We start from the raw sequence: 21,665 nt of genomic DNA on the forward strand, positions 1-21,665 counted from the left end.
TCTGCTGTTTCATGCTTCAGTGCAGGTGAACAATAGAGATGAAGTCAGAGCCCAGCCTTGGGCATCTGCTCTGATCTGCCCAGGCAGCATAGCCAGAAATGGTATTTGCAAATGGACCTGCAAAACTCAGGCAGAAAAGACATTTAGATTGGATTATTAGGAAAAATTTCTTCACTGAAAGGGTTGTCAAGCACAGGAACAGGCTACACAGGAAAGTGGTGGAGTCACCATCTCTGGAGGAACTTAAGATGTGTAGATGTGGCACTTGGGGACATGGCTTAGTGGTGGGATTGGCAGTGACAGGTTAATGGTTGGACTCGATGATCTTTGTGGACTTTTCCAACCTAGATGATTCTAAGATTCCACATGCTTCTGTAAATCCATTTTTATGCATGATTTTCTAGCATGCAGAAAATGAATCCTCAATACCCAAAGAGGCTGATTATGCTAATGAAACATAAGTATCTGACATTACCAACCACAACAGATTATCAAGATCTTTCCCTATACTGAAATAAGGCAGATCACTGAGAAGATACAGTAGGGTAATTCTTACCAAATGGCACCAACAGCAACCAAAAATCCTGTAACTGCTCATTAACAGAGCTCACTACTATACCAAAATAGTTCAATAAAACTATTTCTGAAAGCAATTTATTCCCCCCTGTCTTCTATAATATCCTCTGGGGAAGTCTCACCCAGCATCCAGAAGGAATGGAACTTTAAGAGTTTCATTTTAGTTTTTTGTCTTTGTTGCCTGTGTAGGTCTTAACAGTACTATAGGAAATCTAAGTTTGGGAAGGAGCAGATGTTTTCTTGGTTGGAAAGCACATCATCCTCACGGAAATACAACAAATGCTCTGCAGTATTTTTCTATAGTGCCTGCAAAATGTTGGCAGAGTCATCACAGGAGAGGCAGTGATTATCCTACATTTGTGTTCTGCTTTGCAGCTGCACCAGTAACCACCTCATACCACAGCTGAGCAATACTGTTGGGAGTGAAAGACAGCAAGGAGTTGTCCACAACCTTGCCAAACTTAGAGGCACTGGGTTGGAATATCTTGCATTTTGGGAAAATAAAGAAAGAAGAAATAGTCCAGCCCAGCCCTTTCTAAGGAACAGTATAACCCCTTGAGACAGCACATGAAATTCCAAGTTGTCGAATCCAGGAATCTCCAACCTGGACTTCTGGTCTAAGAAGGACTAAAAGGATTGGGTCAGTTTGAACAGCTCAGTGATGGCTTGTGTACAATATATGTGAGAACAAGGTGGTGAAACCAAAGTCAGAGATCTTATTTCCCCATGAACAAGCCAGGAAACATACAGGGCAGATTCACCAACAGCTACGTAACCCTGGGAAGAGCTCCCAAGGGGGACTGGCAAGAACAAATTAAGTGTCAAGTAGACATGGACAGCTGCCTCTTAACCTCCCTTCTTTTCAAGTCCAGCACAAACACTGAGACCTTTACTTGCCCATATCTTTGACAGAATAAATGAGGTGTGATATTTATCCTTCAAGTTGGCCTGCTAACAAGCATGGCTTTCATGTAAAAGTAGATGTACTCAAGGACAAACATAAACAGGCAGGCTTGGTCTGCCTTCAAAAGCCTTTTCCCACAGAGGTGGTGCAAGATGCTCAGGGGCTGTAATGTGAATTTTCCACAACATAACGGAGTGCTTGGAAGGCTGGTAATGAAAATGCTGTCCACACCACAAAATAATCCTTGGAAAGTATTAGCTAGATACCACTTAGCAAGCAATGACCCAGGGAGAAGGGCATATGGATTTGAGATCTTTTGTGTTCATGATACTGATCTTTGAGTGGCCCTGATTTTACCCCCTCTTTTCTGCAATTGAAATGTGGCTTTCTCAAAGCTGCTTGATCAGAACCCCTTCTGCTTCAGAGAACCCAAGTTTTAAATGTAGACAAAATTAGGAGAAATTGTTTAGGAGACATACACAAAGATGAGAAGCTGAAAAACCCACAAGGAATCTAATAATAATCAAGGCAGAAATGTAAACAAATAGATAAGATACTTCATGCTGTGCAATGGTTCATAGCTATTGTATCAACAAGTTAGTGTTACCTTGGCAACAAGAGATTGTCTGTACATGCCTTCTTTCAAACAGGAATCCATGAAAGGAGGCATGCAGAATGGATTTTGAGCCTCCTGGACCTTGCACTGTTGCCACCCAACTCTTGATATCAATTGATCCCAAGCCCAACTATTGATGAAAATTCAGAAGCAGCGCAGAGGTTGCATCATCCTTCATGTAACATCCACAGAGATGAGGGTGAGTACCTGGCCTTGTCCTCTCCACCTTGGGATAACCCAGCCCTTTCCCAAAAAAGTGCAGAAAGATTATTCCCTGCATTCAGTTTAATGCTCTTGATCTATCTTGTAACACAAGGCACAGCTCTTTGTTGGAGCTGGGCACTGCTTGGAGCTGCCACCTCAAACGCTGCTGATGAGCTCCTGCCTCTGGCTTCAGCTGGGCATCTCACCCCAGAGGGCATCAGTGAACCTGTGGCCCTCTGGAGCAGCTAAATGTTTGGCCTTTGGAAAATTAATTGGCTGGGTTTACTAGTACAGCTATAACAGGAAGGATAATTCCCTAGTAAGTGTTGAATAGTGATCAAGTAGAAATTTATACCAAGATACAAACAGTGTCACCTCTGATTACAGAACTACACTTCAGATAACCCAAATATCCGGATGCAAGGATTTTATAAAAGTGATGGTTACGCTACATTAAACAAGCTAATAATAAGTAGGAATAATATCCATCTATTTTTTTAAAGAGATTAAACAAAACCAAGGATTTGTAAATCAACTTATCACAAAATTGGTACTTCCCACAATCCAGCTGGTTTGTTGGAATTTTTACAACATTATCCTGTGCAAGTCCTTTTGCAGCACTTGGGATTGAAATGTAGGGCTACAAAAACACACTAAAAATTTACAGGACACTATTCTCCCCACAATGCCAGCACAACAACTTCTGAGGACATCACCATGCCTGGACCTTACCAACAGACAAGGGACCAGCATTTTTCCCCAGGGCTGAGGTATTTAACCCCAGAGCTGCCTCTATCAGATGCTCCAGGCTTCCCTATGGCACATCTGGCTTTTCTCAGCTGTAATTTACTTCCACTGCCCTGTCTGTCTGTTCTGCTCTTTTTTTGAAGTGATCTCACAAAACCACTCTAGTTTGATTTGGGTGAGACTAGTCACAAAACAATTTAATTCCCAATTTCACAACAACCCAGCACATCATAACTGGAGATTTGGTTTTGACCATTCTCCAGGGATTTTGCAGTCTGTAGCACACAAGACAAATATCTCTCACATATCCCATCTTTCAGGTTAAAGGACAAATTCAGAACAAGAAGAGTTGGCAATTTTAACACAAAAACTTCATTAGGTTCAGTACTTACAACTGCATGACCAGATATAAATGGTTCGGGCTCTCATAGATGTCTTCCAGGGCAACTATATTTTCATGCTTGATCCTGAAAAAACACAAGGTAAGATAAGATGAAATAGTGATTTAATTTTTTTTTTCACATGACTGCAAAACATAAAGCTATTTTTAACTACATACTACTTGTCAGTGTTTTATTCAACATCATAAACTTTTTGCAAGGACATGCAGTGATAGAACTGCAGGGATAATGGCTTTTAACTGAAAGAGCGTAGGTTTGGATTAGATATGTGGAAAAAATTCTTTACTCAGAGTGTGGTGAGGCACTGGCAGAAGCTGTTCAGGGAAGTTTCAGATGTCTCATCCCTGGAAGTGTTCAAGGCTGGACTGGATGGGGCTCTGAGCAACCTGATCTAATGGAAGGTCTCCCTGCCCAAGGCAGGGGGATTGGAACTAGATAATCTTTTGGGCCCTTTCAACAAAAGTAAACTGTCCAAAGTGCTTCACAGCCCAGAACACAGTCATTATTCAGAGAAATTTCTTTCAATCGTCTCTGAAGCCAAAATGTATAAGGGTTAAGTATCTGAGGCATCAGAGGTTTACAGTTGCTGTGTCAGATGAACGAAGATGGTTGGTTGGAGGCTGAATTCTCAGGACAGCTGAGAATGCAGGGTGCAAGGGACACTTTCCTCAGAGTGAAAAGGTGTGACAGGGAATTCTCAGGACATCTTTGCTGCAGGGTGCAAGGGAGTCACAGAGGCAGGGTGCAGGCTGGTCGGGAGCAAGCAGGGATCTGAGCCCATGGAGAAGTTGGCACAGGGAATCAGCAGCCATATGACAGCCTCACACTCCCCACCAAATTCGTGCTGCTCTGATTTTAAGCCTGGTCTCGATGCCCAAAATTTCCCTGCAGCATTATTAAGCACTGTGTGCAACAGCTCCAAGAGCCTTCATGGCTTTTCTGCATCCTCACCATTCCCACCAAGCCCTTGCCAAAATGCTAGCTTTAAAGAGAAAAATCATCTCAACAAGCACACATCTAATTAGCTACTTCAGCAATGCCTCTATGGGTTTGTTCCTTAAATGTTTACAAATAAATTTGCAAAGGATATATTTAACTTGTGCAAACCCTGAAGAGACTACCCCAGTACAACCCCAGGGCAGAATACTAATTACAGCAATTGCAGACAATATTTTAAGAGCAAGAGAAAGATGGAAAGTTCTAAGAGGCCACACATTAAGCAACAGATGGGTATGTTCAGAAGGAAAGTAAACGTGCGCTATCAGCAAATGCAAAACTCTCTGCATGTTTCTAGGTTCAAGTAGGTTAATTAAGATGCTTAATCATGTGTCAGGACCTTATCCTTTATGGTCACAAGCGTCCTAACACCTGTGTGGTGATGTGGAGAGCAGAAAGTCCCTTGTGCCCAGCAGGATCTTTCCTGTAAGCATGCAGACTAATTCAATTTCCTCTGAATTCACTGGAAAGGTTATGACTGACCTGAATTTATGCCCCTAATCAGTCATCAAAAGCTGTGTTCGTGCAAGGACTTTCACACACAGGAAATTTAAGATCAACAATACGCAAACTCAAATATAACGCACTGTGAGATGTTAGAGCAACAAATACATGACTTGGCTCTTCATTCTATCCAAATGGCTGGAAAATCCCATGATACTTCAGCAGAATTTCCAGGTAGGCTGCATCCCAAATTAAATTCTTAGTACTTGCAACAGGAAACCAATACATCACCCACTTGGCTTTACACAGCAAGTGCTTGGAAGCATTTATTTTGTTGTGCAGGTCTAGTGCCCAGTCCCTTAAGGGTTAGATAGGGCAAGGGCAGGTTTGCCCTGTTTAGCTTAGTTGAAGGTATGTAAGAAATGATATTTCAAGCAATTAGTAATTTTAAATGAAAATTATTATATCTATTTTTCCATTTTTCTTTATGCACCAATGCATATTCACATGACCCTTTGTGTTCCTCCTACCATCAGGATGATGGCAGTTTAACACAAACAATCTGCCATAATGTTTAAAGCCCCCAGTTTAGTCTGCGATACGGTTTTCACTAATGCTTTGCATTTCTGTTTTTGAGAACCTCAGAGGTTCCCCAGAGCAGCCTAACCAACCCCGTCTGGGACAGCTGCAGCAACCCCTCACCATCACACACATGGTCACCCACGGCGAACAGCCGGGGGGCAGAGGCCAGGAAAGAGCTCATCGGGGATGCAACGCTGAGCGCTGGGGCTGCCGCAAGACCCTCTCCCCTCCCTCATTTGCAAACCAAATGGAAACCGCGCCCTGTGCTCTCGGAGGGAGGGCGGATAAACCTGCTCAGTGCTGCAGAGAAGGGGGGAGAAAAGGTTTAGTCCCACACCCGCGGGGTCCTCTGCAATCAGATGCATCTGCCCCTCTCTGAAATCAGACGCAGGACGTAAGCATGTGGGAAGACAGCAAATACGAAGTGTAATCTGGGAGAAGACAGCTGAGGAAGCTGAATCACCCCCAAAGGACACGAAGAGTAGTGTCTCATAGGGATGATGGCATTTGGAGCATGATGTCCCTTTGGGAGGTGATGTCTGTGCCTACCAGTCACCCCAGCTGCTGGTGGCTGCTGCACTCCGGGGGCAGGATGAGAAGGGGAGGAGGCATTTTTCTCCCCTTTCTCTCAGCCTCCTCAAGACCAGAAAGGCCTCAATCGTGGTGTTGTGCAGTGTTTAATATCCCTGGCAAAGTGCACATCGCACACCTGCAAATTAAGCAGCTTGTCCTGAACAGCATTTCTCTACTCAGAGGAACTCTCAAATGACAAGCTATTAAAAGGAAAATGGAATTCAAAATTAAAAAATCAGCAACATGGAGATTACTTGGGGTGAAGGCCACAGTTTAGAGAATTTTGGGGGTTGTGTTGCTGGAGCTGGACCAGACCAGCTGTGGACTTCCCAGCAGAGGTCACTGCCACCAGCAGCAGCTCCTCTGCCACTCACTCCAGAAATTCACACAGAAATTCATGTGCTGGTTTCTTCCCTTTAAAGCATAAGCAAGCAATCCCTTACAGCCTTGATACACAATAATTAATCCTTCAAGGATGAACAATGTTCATTTCAATAATACACTGGGTTTGGGCAAACGGGTGTGGCATCATCACAAGGTTTTGTTGGCACCACAAAGTCCAATGGGGATCGGGTAAATCTGTCCCACTACTCTGCTAGCAGATCAACAGTGCCAGACATGTGAGTAACAGGCAGACACTCACTTCTGGTTTGCAGAGAAGCTTGGGTACATCAAGAGCCAAGAAAAGCACTGTGAAGTGGCAGCTACTTGCTGGTCGCAGATCAGGAAGGATTTGGGGATGGGCTAATTAACTCCACTTTTATCCCCCTCTAGGAGCACCAAGTGAGTCTTAAAGGTTCAGAGGATTCATTCTGCTAAGCCTCCAAATGCCTGCACGCAGCCCTGCAGAAATACTGGACTGTATGATCTCCTCAAGACCTGACAGGATCTATTATTTTAAAAGGTGCTGCTCTCACTTTACAGAAGGGGAAGCATTGTGCAGAAAAACTCTAAGTTTTTCTGTAATCACAAGAGAGAATGGAGCAGAGAGGGCCAAGATTCCTCAATCCCAGAGTAATATCTTAATCAGTGGGCCATATTGCTTCAATTCCTTCTCCTTCCCATCCCAGTGACAGAATCTTAACCCCACTTCTCTGCAGCCCTTCTCTTCCTTCTGTCCTCCCTCTCCAGGCTCCTCCCTTCCCAATATGTGGCTCCCACACTGCAATAGATAAATCTGCCAGATTAACTCTGCACAAAGCAACTCATTGATGCTTCTGGGGTACGTGATGGTGCAATAATATGGCTGTATCAGACGGGACATGGACATGAACTAGGATGACATCATTTCTCATTACTTGTTTCCAAAGAAAGAAAAAAAGCCCTGAAAGTGATCATCAAAGCATGGACTTGCTTAAAGCAAATTAGACATGATTACGCAAATTGATATGAACTAAGGAAAATTGCCCTTACCACCTTTTCAACCTCCCTTTCATCACATTTGCTATTTTTCCTGATGCTCCCGCTCCGTCCTGGCAAACTCCATATGCTGCTTGCATGTCCTACATTCCGATGTGTCCCCAAAATTCCTCCATCTGTGGCACAAAGGGCAGGTGCCACCTCCAGCCACCACTGCTTTGTTCAATTTCAGAAATATTCTGAGGCCATTAGACAGAATGAAGATGTCTAGAAATAAAATTACAAATAAAGAGAGGCTAATTCTTTTTTAGACTCAGGACTTTTCACCCTACAAGGCTCATGAGATGCTGCAATCCGTGGGAAAAAGAAGAGGAAAATAAATCTAGGAGTGAGACTCAGGGAAACTGAAGTGTACAAAGAAAACATGAAGATGGATTAACCCTGGTAAGAAACTATGAAAAGTTTAGTATAAGAAAGAAACTATGAAAAGGAAGGATGGATTCCCCCTGTTCAGAGCAGCCCTGGGTTGGATGCTGTGCCTCAGGCAGACAGAAACCTCGGGGCTCGATGCAACCATGTAAAATTATCAAGCTTCCCCTCCAGACTTTCAGTCTATGACTCTGCCATGTGCTCTTACAAAGTATCAACAACACAAAAGAATGAAGAAGGCAATGTTGCACTTGAGCAATATTTTAACACATGGCCAGACAAGATTTAAAGGAGCAAACTGAACTGGGCAACCAAGGACCTCAAGTGAGTTTTCTGGGCATGGCAGCTGTGCAAACAAGGGCTAACGAAAGAGTGTTTGATCTGCAGCAGAGCCCCAAGCGCAGACTGGCCCCCTTTGCTTGCTGTGGAGTCATTGCATTGATAGGGAAATTGTCATTTTCCCCTGACTGCTACTGCTGAAACACAAAAACATCCAGCTCCAAAGGGGCTGAAAGACATCCCTGAAACAAGATCTGACTTGACCAGGAGTGGTATTTGGCCCTGCATGGCAGTTCCCATCATGCCAAATGGGCTGTGCTGCAGCGCTGGAGTGGTGATGAGTACATGGCATGGCACCCCAGTGATGCTAAAATCCTCCCTTGCTCCTGGCTGGCACAGAGACATCACATCCTACTCACTGCCATGAGAAGTGCACAAGGCCCCATAGGTCCAGATCTAGCTCTAATGGATAATACTCACTTCAATGTTTGCCAAAAAAAATCTGAAAATCAATATATTCCATGGGCTTTGGCTGGAGATTGCTTTTAAGAAGCAAGGGATTAAAATTTGGAAGCCGATGTACAATAAGGGAAACTAAATCCTTTAATGACTGAGCTTTCTGTACATCTCTGCTGGCTCCTGACCATACCAGAGGCCAAAGAGCTGGCATTAAACCTGCGGCATGCTGCCCTGGATCATTAATTAGAGGGGCTGCACTCTGCACTGATAAAAGCAGAGAACCCAGATTTTGCTGTTGCTTTGGCTGCTGATCTGCCAGGAGAGCATGTGAAACACCCCAGCTACAATCCACAACTGAATCACTTACATTAACATCAATCATATTTAATACTGAAAAGCAGGATCAGTTAGAAGAGTACTACACAAAAACCTTGGGCAAACATGAGAGCTGCTAAAGTAGGGCAGGTTCCCCCCACAACAACTCTTTCCAAGTCAGTGTTACATTTGCAAGACCTGACATGTAATGCTGCACCTCCATGAGCAGCACATGTCACAGACAAAATGCCACAAGAAAGCACAAATAATTTTGTGAAAGCCAGAACTAGCAAAGCCTGAACCTGTAAGGTTTCGTGGCTTTGAGTAACCAAATGTCTTTGAGAATCAGTGTTTCATTATTCCCACACGTACCCTGGAGAGAGTTTTGCCAGCAGCATGAGGGTTGATGAATTCACCAGTTGGCCAAGGGAAGTGTTTAAATCACAGTTTCTGCTCTGGAGGACACTGAAAACTTATCTCTGCTCAGCTGTCTTATTTGTTTGAAATGAGTCAATAATTTCAACAGATAGTAGGATAGTCTCACACACGTTCACAGAGAGTGATCAGATCAGATTGCTTTCCACATGAAAGAAAACTACCAAAAAATCTTCATGATGGCTCAAAATGATGTGGAGGATGCATGGGAACAAGCCAGCCTGATCTCAAGGAGAAACCATGGCAAATCTGCTAAGAGGGGAACGAGGCTGAGTGAGATGGCAGGGGCTGGTATGAGGAAGGAAACTGGTGGCTGTCCTGGAAATGGCTGGCTGGCTGAAGCATATCTCTTCCCACCATTCCTGCTCCCAAAAAACCTTCCAATATTGATTCTGTGCATGGGCCTTGCACTGCCTCACCTCAGTGCCATTCTTGTGACAAGGGGCCCAAAACTGACCCCAGGATTGGAGGTGCAGCCTCACCAGTGCTGAACACAGAGGGACAGCCACTGCCCTGGTCCTGCTGGCCACACTATTGCTGATGTTTGGGATATGAAAGGGAGGGAGGAGAGTGTGGTGCCTCACATCGTACATGTCCAGTTGATTTTCAAGGGTCCAAATTGTAAGAGGCTGCCAGATTGATGCCACCAAGTCAACCACCTTCCCCTGAAATGGGCACCATGGAGACAGCTTTAGAAGAAAGGTGGAAGGTTTAATGACCCTGACATTAATTTCTACTGTTCCATATCGCCCACAACGTCCTCCCCCCGCAGCCAACAAGAACGTGGTCCAGCAGTGGTGACGGCTTCTGCGGCTGCAGAAAGGGCGTTGGTCCCCACCATCTCAGGGCAGCAGTCTCCCTTTAACTCACAAACACACATGCAAATAATGTAAAACTTAGAGAAGCCTCGGCTCAGACACAGAGCAGAGATGTGAACAAAACCAGGCAGATCTCAGCTGCTCAGCAAAGGTGGCTCTACAGAGTCTGAAAAGCCAAAATATCTGGTTTTTCTCTCCTACTACACTTAAGATTGCTGGCATTTTTTGAAGTTACATCCTTAATTTGCCTATACCAAAGAGCTGGAGGAGGTTTGCTGGATTCAGTACTGAATATTCCCTTACATTAAAAATAAAAGAGAGCTCATTTTTATGAGCTGAAACATAGAAATGGTGCTATGTCCCCATGCCAGACGGTGTTTCTCGACCTCCTCTGATCTCCTACCACCTTTTGTTCCCACCCACACTTGCTCTAACAACTGGGCAAGGGAGAGCTAATTCCATCTCAAAGCCAGATAGTTCAGTGCCCATATGCTGACTACCTGGCCAAATTAGTTAAATCTCTGTGGCTGGAAGGACAAGGAGTTGAACTTTGTGGTCACATGGGGGCTTCAAAACACACACTGCTCACAACACAGGAAGTAAATTAATTTCTTCACTAATATTTTTAAGATCGCTGTGCTTCTGTCAGATTAATTTGGTCTGCTTTGGAAAACCAGCTAGAAGAGAAAGACCCTGAATGCCCTAGAAGATGGTACACAAAGGTAAACATGGAGGGATGAGTCACTTCATAACCTTCCCTCAGCTGTGACTGAAGAGTAGACTGTGACAAAAAGCGCCAGTCTTGGTAGCAAGCAGCAAGTGGCTCAGAGCAGGTGTCTGAAGGAAGTAGGAACAGTCAAAATTCAGGAGAGGGATGCCCACCAAAGACCTACTTCTATTAGCCTTAGAACATGGTGATGATTTTAAAATTAACGTGGTTTCCAGTTTAGTTTTTTCACGACTTAACACTTCAATTAGGCATGTAATTTTCTGTATGCAAAGCAATGGGCCAGGATGGGATTTGTCCTGATCCAGCATCTTAGCAGGATGCTGAGTGATTCTGCTGTCAGTGCAGCTGCCTCCTCTGGGACCCATGTGGAGGAGAAAGGACAGGGAGGTCTCAGGACACTTTGTCTCATGATTATACAACTTGACCCCTCTCCATTTCATTTTCCAGATCCTACCCATCACCTCTATAACCTCCTGTTACTCAGGAGTGAAGAGCCAGAAATATCTCCATCCATTTCAATGGCCTTTCCTCCCTAGCACTGCATGTCTTCTACAGCAAATCCCAGCCTTATGTACCATGTGCATAAAATGTTCTCATGAGATTTCAGAGTAATAAAGTCAAGCTGGAGACATTCTACAGCTGGAAACCTGAGCTGTGGAGTGTCCTGGGTTGCAGCATATTCTATTACCATCCTCATGAGCTGTTGAAATCAGGCGGGGCAGTGTTTCCTTGCCTCCTCCCCCCAGACTATCTTGCTGTTAATGGCCCATCATTGTCCTGCCGCCTGACTCAGAGATAACTCCCTCCGAACTATCTTCTGTTAATGAGCCTAATCAACACTTGGCCTCATGACTCATTACCCCATTGTGAGATGCTCCACCCAGAGGGAGGAACCAAGCATCCCATCGTGGATATAAGCTGGGACTCTGAACACCAGTGACAACCTTTCCACTGGATTTCCAGAGGACAGGAGCTACACAGCCACCACTGGACTTTCTGAGGAGGAGCAGACCCTTTTTTCTACAGGATCACCGCTTCAGAGGACTGCAGCCACCATTCTACCAGACTGCTACCACCACCCTGCCTAACAGGGACTCAGGTTGTATCTTGACTCTGTCAGTTTGAACCAGTATTTTCTTTTAGTCTTTCTTTTTCCCTTTTCTTTAATTTTCCCCATTAAATTGTTATTCTGACTTGGTGCCTCCCACTGGTTTGTTTTCAAACTAGCACAGGAGTTAATCAGCTGTAGCATTAACTGGCTGTGGCAACACCTACCCACATACACACCTTGCAATTTCTGATCCCTGCCCTACCTCATGTTATACTTCCTAGTCAGATCGTAACAGAGCTCAGACAAAAGCTGAATGTTTCCAGGACAGATTCATGGGGTTTTGCCAGGCACCAATGGAACTTTATAACCCCTTGCAAGCCTAACAAATTAATATAGGTACTTTGAGAATAATCATGAATGATTCCTGGATCACACACCTGGAGTTAGGTGCTGACCTTGTGTTCACGTGTCTCAAGCATTTTCAGGTGAATGCTGCTCAGCAGCCATTCAAGGGAAAGAAATTCAAGCTCTGGGTCTTCTATTACCAGAACTTGCTACTCTAGTGGGAAGACTAGGTCCAAATAACTTTCTGGAATGCTTGTATTCTGGAATGCAGATCTGGCAGCCCATTCAAGAACAGGAATATCACCATGTCAGTGCCATTTCAGGAATATCCCTGAATATCTTCCACCAGAAGCAGACCAAACCATGAGAATGATGGTTTCTAATTGGTGAATCCCAACTGGCAGCAATCAAAAAGGCATGCAAAGCCTGAGCAAAAACCTCCAGGCTGTTTAATGTGAAACACATCAAAACAAATATTAATGATGAATTAATCATTAAAGGTGAAAAAGATAAAAGCAGTGTCTGCAAGGATTTATCTCAGACAAAAACAGTGTACCATCCTTTAGTTCTTGGCAGCAGCCCTGTTTTTGTAGTGTGGAGGACTATGGATTTACATGTGCAGCCAGTAATTAAAGCTGATTCCCACTCCCTCGCCTGGGAGACCGAGGAGCCACGTGCAGTTAAAGGTGGTGAGCAGCTCCTGGGCCGAGGTGGGTTGCTCTGGAAGTGTTTCAAGAACACAACTTGCCAACAGAACTCTGTTGGCAAAACCCCTGAAAAACAGGAAGACTGACACTCTCAGAAGGGTGATCTGGCTGCAGTCAGAGCAACTATCCTTGTACTCTGCCTCACAAAACGAGGAGATCTTATTAGTTTGCAGTGAATGAAGAGCTGAATAACTGGTGTAACACTGTGTGGCCTCCTGGCTCTCAGGTGAGTGCAGTGCGTACACATACACTCAGTTCTATCTGAAACCTGGCAGCAGACATTGCACCTCTGAAAAGAAAGCCCTGCCATCTGTGAAATACCCATTTGACACAGACACAGGGGTGTTGGTGTCTACTATTATCTCCTTCGCTGGTTTGAATACATACTGCTGAAGGGTGAATGCTATAACACCCACGCACCTGCATAGGTAAGTTACACAGGAACATGGAAAAATGCCTATCCAGACAAGTACAGAGTTGAAAGATATAACAAAACCAGGTATTTCATTCCATGATATGGGGAACAAATGTAGCTGTCACCCACATGTGGCAGAGCTGGGACTCCCAGCTGTGACTTTTACAGCATCTTTATCTATTGGGTTACCCTAAAAGCTAATGCATAGGGGTGAGGTGCAGCTGAACTGCTGATGATAAGGACAAGTAACAGCACAAAGGCAGAGATGGGTTATGTACTCAGAAAACTCTGATGTAACCAAAAAGACACTTTGCCTCACAGCAGGAAGCAGGGCTGCGCTCTACAGTCACATCCAAAGAGGTTTACGCCTCAAAACTACATTTTCTCCACAAGAAGCAGGAAAAGAAAACGGGCAACCAAGCGCAAATGACAGCCTGAACATAAATTTCTTGTCCCCCAATGAAGCTGAGTCGTCCTCAGCATGCTCAGCTCTGCCAGTTGTTGCTGGTCAGCTGAGAAAATCACGAGCTTTGATTGAGTCTCATCAGTCTGGGTGTGCGTGTGACAATTAAAGCAGATTACAGTTCCTCAGTGCCATGCCAGCGGCCAACAGTGTCACACTTGCCCAGCTGCAGCTGTCTCCTACAGTGAGGAACAGCAAATGCCTCCAAAATGGGTTGGAGACCCCATGTGTGCAGGGAGTACAATAATAACCCCTTTGCTTCTCCTAGCAGGTGTGGGTTTGCGTCTTGATCAGGTCTCAATGTACTTGTGTCGCTGGGGCCACTGTGCATCAGATGTGCTTGCCTGCACCCTGCCCACCTGGCTGGCCCAGGGCCACATGTCCAGGGAGCAGGCAAGCCTGGCAGACTGGGATGCTGGAGCACAGCTCTCCTGAGGCTCCTGGGCAATCCTTAGCTGGCATCCGGGCAGCGGCTCTGACTCAAGTACTCGATCTGCCGGGACAAACCACATGACAAACTCATCAGCAGAAAACCCCCTCCTTCCCACCAGGCTACTGGGAAGCCAATTGACTTTATTTATTGAGACAGAAGGATAAGTAAGAGGCTAGGCAGGTTTCCACATTTCATCATCACTGTATTAGGACACTCCTACACAGAAGACTGCTCCCCCAGTCGCCTGTGGGAAGTGCCAATAGCCCTCGGGTGAGTCACAGACACCCTGTACCATAAAAGAGTAAGTGGGAAAGCTCTGCACAGCAGAGGATTGATCTCGGAGGACAGACTGTGCCACTCCACGTTTGTTATGAGTTACTGTCCTCAATCACAGAGCGTAGAAAACCGAACTCAAAGGCAGATCCACTTCTCCTGACACTTGTGAAAGCAGTGGGACTCCTGGAAGTCCAGGCACTGCTCCACTGCACAGCTGGGAAATGACAGAGGAGACCACGGCTCCAGCCCTCCATAACTGAACCTGACATTTCAAAGCCAAAGTGAAGGGTACTGATGTTCAAGCCTGGTTCATTTTCAATCTTCCCAGAAACTAGGGACAAAAATACGTCTTCTACTTCCACTGCTATTGGGTTTGCTTTGCATGTGTGTTCCTTAGCAGACACCTGCCTTTCAAACCAAGACAATGTGGTCTTCAGGAAAGAAGCAGAGGGAGAGAACAGGAAAAAAACCTCCCAGCAATGGGCAGAATTAATCATGGAACAATTCAGCTGGGCTGTATCTTAGAATCTTTAATCAGGCAAGACTGCTGGGGGTCTCAGTTGGCTGGATTCATGTCTTGGCAGCATCACTGTAGAGTCCAAAGTAGACTTGAACTCAATACACAAAGTGGCAGAAAAGTCATTTAACCAGAACAATATAATTAGCAGAACTCCTTGTGAATAAGGATGCATTTTGCTTGTGTAAAACAGCTAATTGGTTTTTAACCAGGTGAGAATAAATTTGAGAAGCTTAATCTCCCCAGTTTTACAAAGGATATCATAAAGGGAGTCTAATTAAAAATTAAATAGTGAAGTTCATTTATTCCTGCTACATGTATCAGTGTGGAGCATAGGGACCCTATGTATAGGTTTCTATTTTTAGGAGACAGAAACCCGGATTCACAAATGTTTCTGGAGTGTCTTTGGAGATGTAACAGAGGAGTTTAAACCAGAAGCCAGCTCTATACTTGCAGCCACTTGTCCAGAAAAGAGGACTTTAAGCTGCAGTACCCTCTTTTCTTACGGCCTGGAAGTATAATTTTTAAAAACACCCTATTAGTAGCCAAGGACCAGACTTCTAAAGATTATTAGGTACCATATGATGCAATTAACTTCCTACAGTAACTAAGTATCAAAGTGCTTTCAAACTTCCTCCTGGGTATCTTCTGATAGCTAAATATATTAAAAATATATATCTAAAAGATTTTTAAGGGTGATATAGGCACTGAAGGGCTGGAAGACTGGAATCTTTCCATGGTTTTAAATCCCTAATAACCATTGCAGAAAGAATTTATGTTTTTTAAATATGGCACTGTGGCACCGTCCTGCAGCAGAGCATAGAGGTTAACACCACCAATATTTCAGACAGCAACAAGCACAATATTAATGTCATAAGCAGCAATTAGTGTTAAAAGACAGCAAATCCTTAATGTAAAATAAATGCATGTCTAGCTGTGGGAACAGTAGGGCTAAAGAGCAATATTGCAATGACGTGGTTGTTTTTCCATTATTTTAGCTAGGTTTTACCACTGCCCACTCACTTTTTGCAAGTCATGATGAAGCAGAAATGGGAATAAAAATACTTTGAAAGCAAGAGTTAATAAATGTACTTCAAAGGACAATGATAGCAAATTTCTCTTTGTCAATTCCTTGTTTTCATTCATACCATTAAGAAGAAATCAGTATGAAAAAGTGGGTTGTTTCATGGCATTCAAGAAAATGTTTTCTAACCAATTGGCTTATAAGCTACAGTTCTATAGATTTCTAGTACTTTATGCAGCCAAGTCACACATACAAGTCACACGTGGTGACTCATTTTTTCCTAAGCAATACATCTAATTAATTCAAGGTATTTAGAATGAAAGGTAGCTATTAGATGAAGACTAAAATAAATGGTACTAAATGCAGCCTTAGTGATGATGGACACAGGGCACTCTGGCAACATCCCCTTCTCTGCTGTGCTAAAAGCTGTGTTGCTCCCCACAAATAAAGCTGAATTAGTAAATGAAAGCTGTATCCTGCTTAAAGAGCATCTGCCAATAAAGCTTGTCAGGATGATGCTGAAGGACCCTAGGGCAACAAATACATCTTGTTTCTCAATTTTGAGCTGGGTGCAGCATGTGTGGGGAGAAGGTATTCTCCAGCTCAGCCTTTGAGGCGACTCAATGCCTGGCTTCTCCCAGAAAAAAAAAGGAGTTATGAAGCAAGGGGTGTGATTTTATAGCACTCGCTCCTGCCTATTGTCTGCTTAACTGGAGTGATGCATTCATTTATGATACATCATGAAACAGTCATCAGCCCTTTCTCTTTTTTATCATTACCTCAGCTTTATGTGGCATCAATAAATCCCGTGTCTTGTCACAAATTGCAAGAGTATCAGTGCTTCATAGATGCTGAGCACAACATGAAGAAACTGCTGGGAAAGTAGCTGGTGATGTGATTAGCATCACAAACTGATGAGGTTAGAAGTTCATTTCTAGATGAATGTACACAGTCTCACGGGTCTTATCATCTGCGATCTGGCGATCTCTCGGATTTGGAATAAAATTTACAGAATGTCTCAATTCTGAATGCAACACAAATGCAGGCACAGATGTTCCTATACAATTCCTAATTTGCGCTTTAGCTTAAAACCTAGAATTGCACAGGTCCTTATCAATTATGTGTCTTCTCATGTGTCACACTCTCCTGCACAGTGCCCCTTGAAGTTCAAATCCAAAGTGCATCAGAGTACCAACCTGACAAGCATCCTGTCCTAGTCTTTTTGCCCTGTTTTATTGCTCTATCCATCTAGTTATACTTCAACTTGTGAATTACTGCATTATCAAGTTACTCTGTGTTCTGGTGGGGTTTTAAAATAACAACATGTGTGATGCAAATAATTATTTCCTCCAGCCAGGAGGGCATTTGTGTGCTCTCAGTAGGATGGTAAGAGGGAGGAAGCTACCTGCTGAGTTAATGCTGTGGCTCTGACTTTCCATTAACCTTCTAACTTCAGCCATTTTTCATTATGAAATCATGAACTTCAAATCAAGCACACAGAAAAATGTACATTTCTCCCCACTCACATAGCTCTGAAGTATGACTGGAAACACTGTTTTCACACTTCAAAAAAATCCACCTTTAACCTAGGACTGGAAACCAAAGTTTGCAAAGCCAGTGGAATTTGTTTAAGAAGTTTTGAGGATTTCAAAGGGAGCTGGAGTTAGCACGAAAACATGCTCGGGCTTCAGGCTGGCACCAACTACCAGCAAACACTGTGAAAAATACTTTAGAAATGTTTAGGGGAAAACAAACATGAATCCATATGCCCAAAATACATTTGGGCTTCTATGTGTGGCTTCACGTCAACTAATGGACACACTGAGAGGCACAAACTTACTGCCAAGAAACCAGCCAGAAACCTCCAGAGACACCAGACACCAAGGAATCCATGTGTATGAGCTCTGACACCTTATTTATCTTCTGAAAGGTATAACCAAGTGGAACCAGTCAGCTGGAACGGGCAGGAAAGTGTCAGTTCTTACCCCAAGGACACAGGCTTGCAGGTATTTAGAGGATAAGGTAACCAAACCTTGTGTCTTTATTCACACCTGAGCTGGTCCACACCATGCTGGTGTCAGACCTCTGAGCTGGTTCTGATGAATGAGTCAAGCAGACTCCCCAAGGGGCAGACAGGTTTCAGTGACCTGAAACCAGGCCTATAATACCAGTGAAGTCACGCTGTTGAAATCCAGTGTACAAAATCTGCTGAGCAGTTAATATTGCATCAGTCATGTGTGCTCAGTTCAGACACAATTCACTGTTAAAATTTTGACTGATAAACTGTTGAACTATGCTCTGCAAACTCCATACCAGATACAGGTGGGGCAGGTGAGCCTCTGTTTCTAACATGTCATTTTGCTGTTGACAGACACGTAAATACACTTCTGAGTATATAATCAGAGTCATCAAATCTCACAGTACTTAATCACGCAGTGTGAACAGTAAAAATACTTAATCTCACATTAGTCTAATTGTTACTCAGTGTCTCCTGTTTTGTCTACATTCCTGGTTTTGTTTTTATGTCTTATTTTCTCCTCTGCTTTCAGCTACTTCCCACCCATTTACTCTTTGTCAGAAGCCCATCTGAAGGTGGAAAGCTCTTTTCTTCCCCGTGGCAGCTGTCTCACACACACAAGTCATCTCTGTGGCTGCTGTTTGCACCAGCCATGTTGTATGGTGACAGCAGGTCACAGTTTCCAAAGACCTGTGTTTCCATTTGTGCTGTCTGGGGGACCCTGCTCAGGGGAGCAGTCAGGAATAAAATAAAGACACGGGAGGAGTCACAAACATGCCGTTTCAGTTACTGCAATCTTCTCTTCTCTGGCCTTTTTCATTCACTCACACTGTGGCAAAGCACATTTCCTAGTCCATGTTTTGAACTGGGCACATCTCTGCACCATTCACTGCCTATTCCCTGTGACATGACACATTCATTTGTGTTTTTAAGGACCTTCTTAGCCTATTCCCATCTTACCTATTGCTCCTCCTGACCCTTGAATCCTGCACTCGTGGTGCCATTGTCACTAGGAAGGGGTGAAAACATCTAATACCAGGGGGCTCTCAGACCAGCAAAGCCACCCAAGAGATGGGACTTGTGAGCTGCCGGGAGTCTCACAAGGAAGGAGTGCACGACCACAAGCAGGAAGCCCCTCTCAGCTGGATACCCACCTCCAGCAAGGACAACAGGGCTCCTGATGAGCAGAGGCTGCTGATGTACTGCCTAGGGGTGGATCTCTGAGCTCCAGCGAGGGACAGGAGCTCCGGCACAGCCTTTGCCTATTTCTGTGCATATCTCCATCCAACATTTTGACTTTCTGGAGGGCTGCTCTCAGGCTCCCAGCTCCCTCTGCAGATCATTTCCTCAGGCCTTGGAACACATGAAGGCAATCTGCATCCTAACCTGGCTCTCAGGGTTTCCTTTTCCTTCCAAATAACAATTCTACAGTTCGAAGGTGGGACTTGGCCAAAGACCTCTGCAGATAAACAACTTCCATCTCTTTTTTTTTTGCCAAAATAACTGTCCTCTTGGGAGGAAGAACAGAGATGCCTAATGGCCTGAAGGAACTAAACTTTCAGTTGATTAAAGTAGAAGTGGACCTCAAAAGTGGAAAAATTCACCCAGGGAGGGGAGTTCAGCCTGAAAAGGAACTGAGACCTCTCTCAGCACCCACTGAGAGGGATGTGCCAGCTGGGAACAGGGCATAAGCACAGCAACCTGAGGACGTGCTGACCCAGCAGACCAAGAGCCCAGCTCCTTTTGAAAACTTCCCCACCCTTGAAGAAACCCCGAGGAAGGAATCTGCCTTCTAAAATAACTCCGTCAGCTGCCTCCCAGGATGAATCCACTTGCTGTGTAAGATCCTTCCTAGTTCTAGACTTCACCCGTGTACGCGTCTGCTGAGAATGTCAGCTATGAAAAGCATTTCTAAAGATGGTCAGAAAAAGCTAGAACATAACTCTCCATCAAATACATCAAATCTCTTCCAAGGCTAAAATATCTCCTTGCTTGCCCAGGTTGCCCACAAAAATATACTAAAAAGAACTTTCAAACAGAGAAATCTAAAATTATCTACCAAACTTCAAGCAGGTAAGTGTGTGACCTGTGTTTTATAACCCCAAAAGCAAAGTGATTAACACCTCTGCTGAATTTGCCAGAAACTGGCAATTTCTCATCCAGTTGGTGCATTACTCAGACATCGTGGTGACGGTTTGCAGTATGAAACAAGACAGATACGTGCACACCCTCTCTGCTCAATGCACCCCCTTGACTACATTAATCCTCCATTCCAAACAGGATTTACTTTTCATTATTTTATAAACAGGCTGAATGGTGTTGGGGATGAAATGTCCATCCACAGCAGGGAGTGAGGCCAGCAGTTGAAATCAAGAGGCCATTTCACTCACTGAGCTTCAAATCATGGTCCAGAATTGATGAAGAAGGGTCTATTTCCCTGTCCCTCAGCACTACCATCTGCTCCCGTCTTAAGAAATCTCACCCAGAGCCCGATTTTTTAGTCAAATACTCATGGATTTCTAACACAGAAACCTATGATGTCCAGGTGAATGCCCTTGAAATGGGGACTGATACACATTTTACAATATCAATTCATTTTTTAAGACTAAAGAATATTTTAAATAATTTCTAAGGATTCAGTATGATTAAGTATGCTGCTTGATAAAGAAGATCCCTCCCACGTGTCGTGCCAGTGGTGATACCATCTTTCTTCATCCAATGAAAAATCACGCAATATCCTTCTCTGTAGGGATCCATGGCTCACATAAACGTGATAAGACGGTAGAACAGCTATTTTTAGACATTTTTACAGAAAATATGCCTTTACTTCACACAATCGTAGGCTTCCAGATCCTCTGGCTGATCCACATAAAAAACCCTCAGAATCCCACTGGCACTGTTTGCAAGCTGCTCACTCTAATAGCTGATTACATCCAGTTAGATTTTATTTCAGAAACAACCTTGTTGAAGTAAAAAAAATTATACAAATGTAAACTAATATAACTAGGACGAGATTTAGAGCCTGATTCTCCAAACAAAGTATTCTATCAGATAATATAAAAGGAAGGTGTTACTGTACTTCCTTGTGGTAGCATTTATTATTTGCTTAACTAAAGGTCAGCAAAAATAATAAAATATCTGTTGTCTCAGTGACTACAAAGGCAGATTTCAGGCCTGGGAATCTGCTCCATTTTAGAAGAAATAAATTCATGTCAACAACCACCACACTATGCCAAAAACTTCTACTTCTCCCACCTCTCTCTGGGTTGAAAGCTGTTGGCTAAACACTCTTGCCCCATAACTCCAGTGTGCAGATTCCTTGTTTTCCTGACACCTTCACACAAATGGTCTTCTACTTCTGGCACCTCTCAGCCTTCTTTTTTCCTGTGGATACTGAATGTAGGAAACACTACTTATTTCGCAACAGGTCTGTGGCAAGCAAGAGAATAGGCTGAAGCCTGGAGCCCACCCGCCTTGAAATCCTTCCTCCCAGCACCTACCTCTGATGCAGATTCCTTGACAGCACCATTCCCCAACTATCCTGTTCTCT

General features: G+C 44.0%; 1 protein-coding gene across 3 annotated transcripts in view; it reads right to left on the bottom strand.

Annotated features, from left to right (window-relative positions):
* Positions 1-21,665, bottom strand: part of CAMK1D (calcium/calmodulin dependent protein kinase ID) — a 210,567-nt gene that overhangs the window by 79,688 nt on the left and 109,214 nt on the right. For all 3 annotated transcript variants that reach the window (XM_032105583.1, XM_032105585.1, XM_032105584.1), the window contains exon 3: positions 3,440-3,514. In XM_032105583.1, coding sequence (XP_031961474.1) covers positions 3,440-3,514 — 75 coding nt within the window. The remainder of the gene's footprint in view (positions 1-3,439; positions 3,515-21,665) is intronic.

This window comes from Corvus moneduloides, chromosome 4 (genome assembly GCF_009650955.1).
Source record: "Corvus moneduloides isolate bCorMon1 chromosome 4, bCorMon1.pri, whole genome shotgun sequence".
Lineage (NCBI taxonomy): Eukaryota > Metazoa > Chordata > Aves > Passeriformes > Corvidae > Corvus > Corvus moneduloides.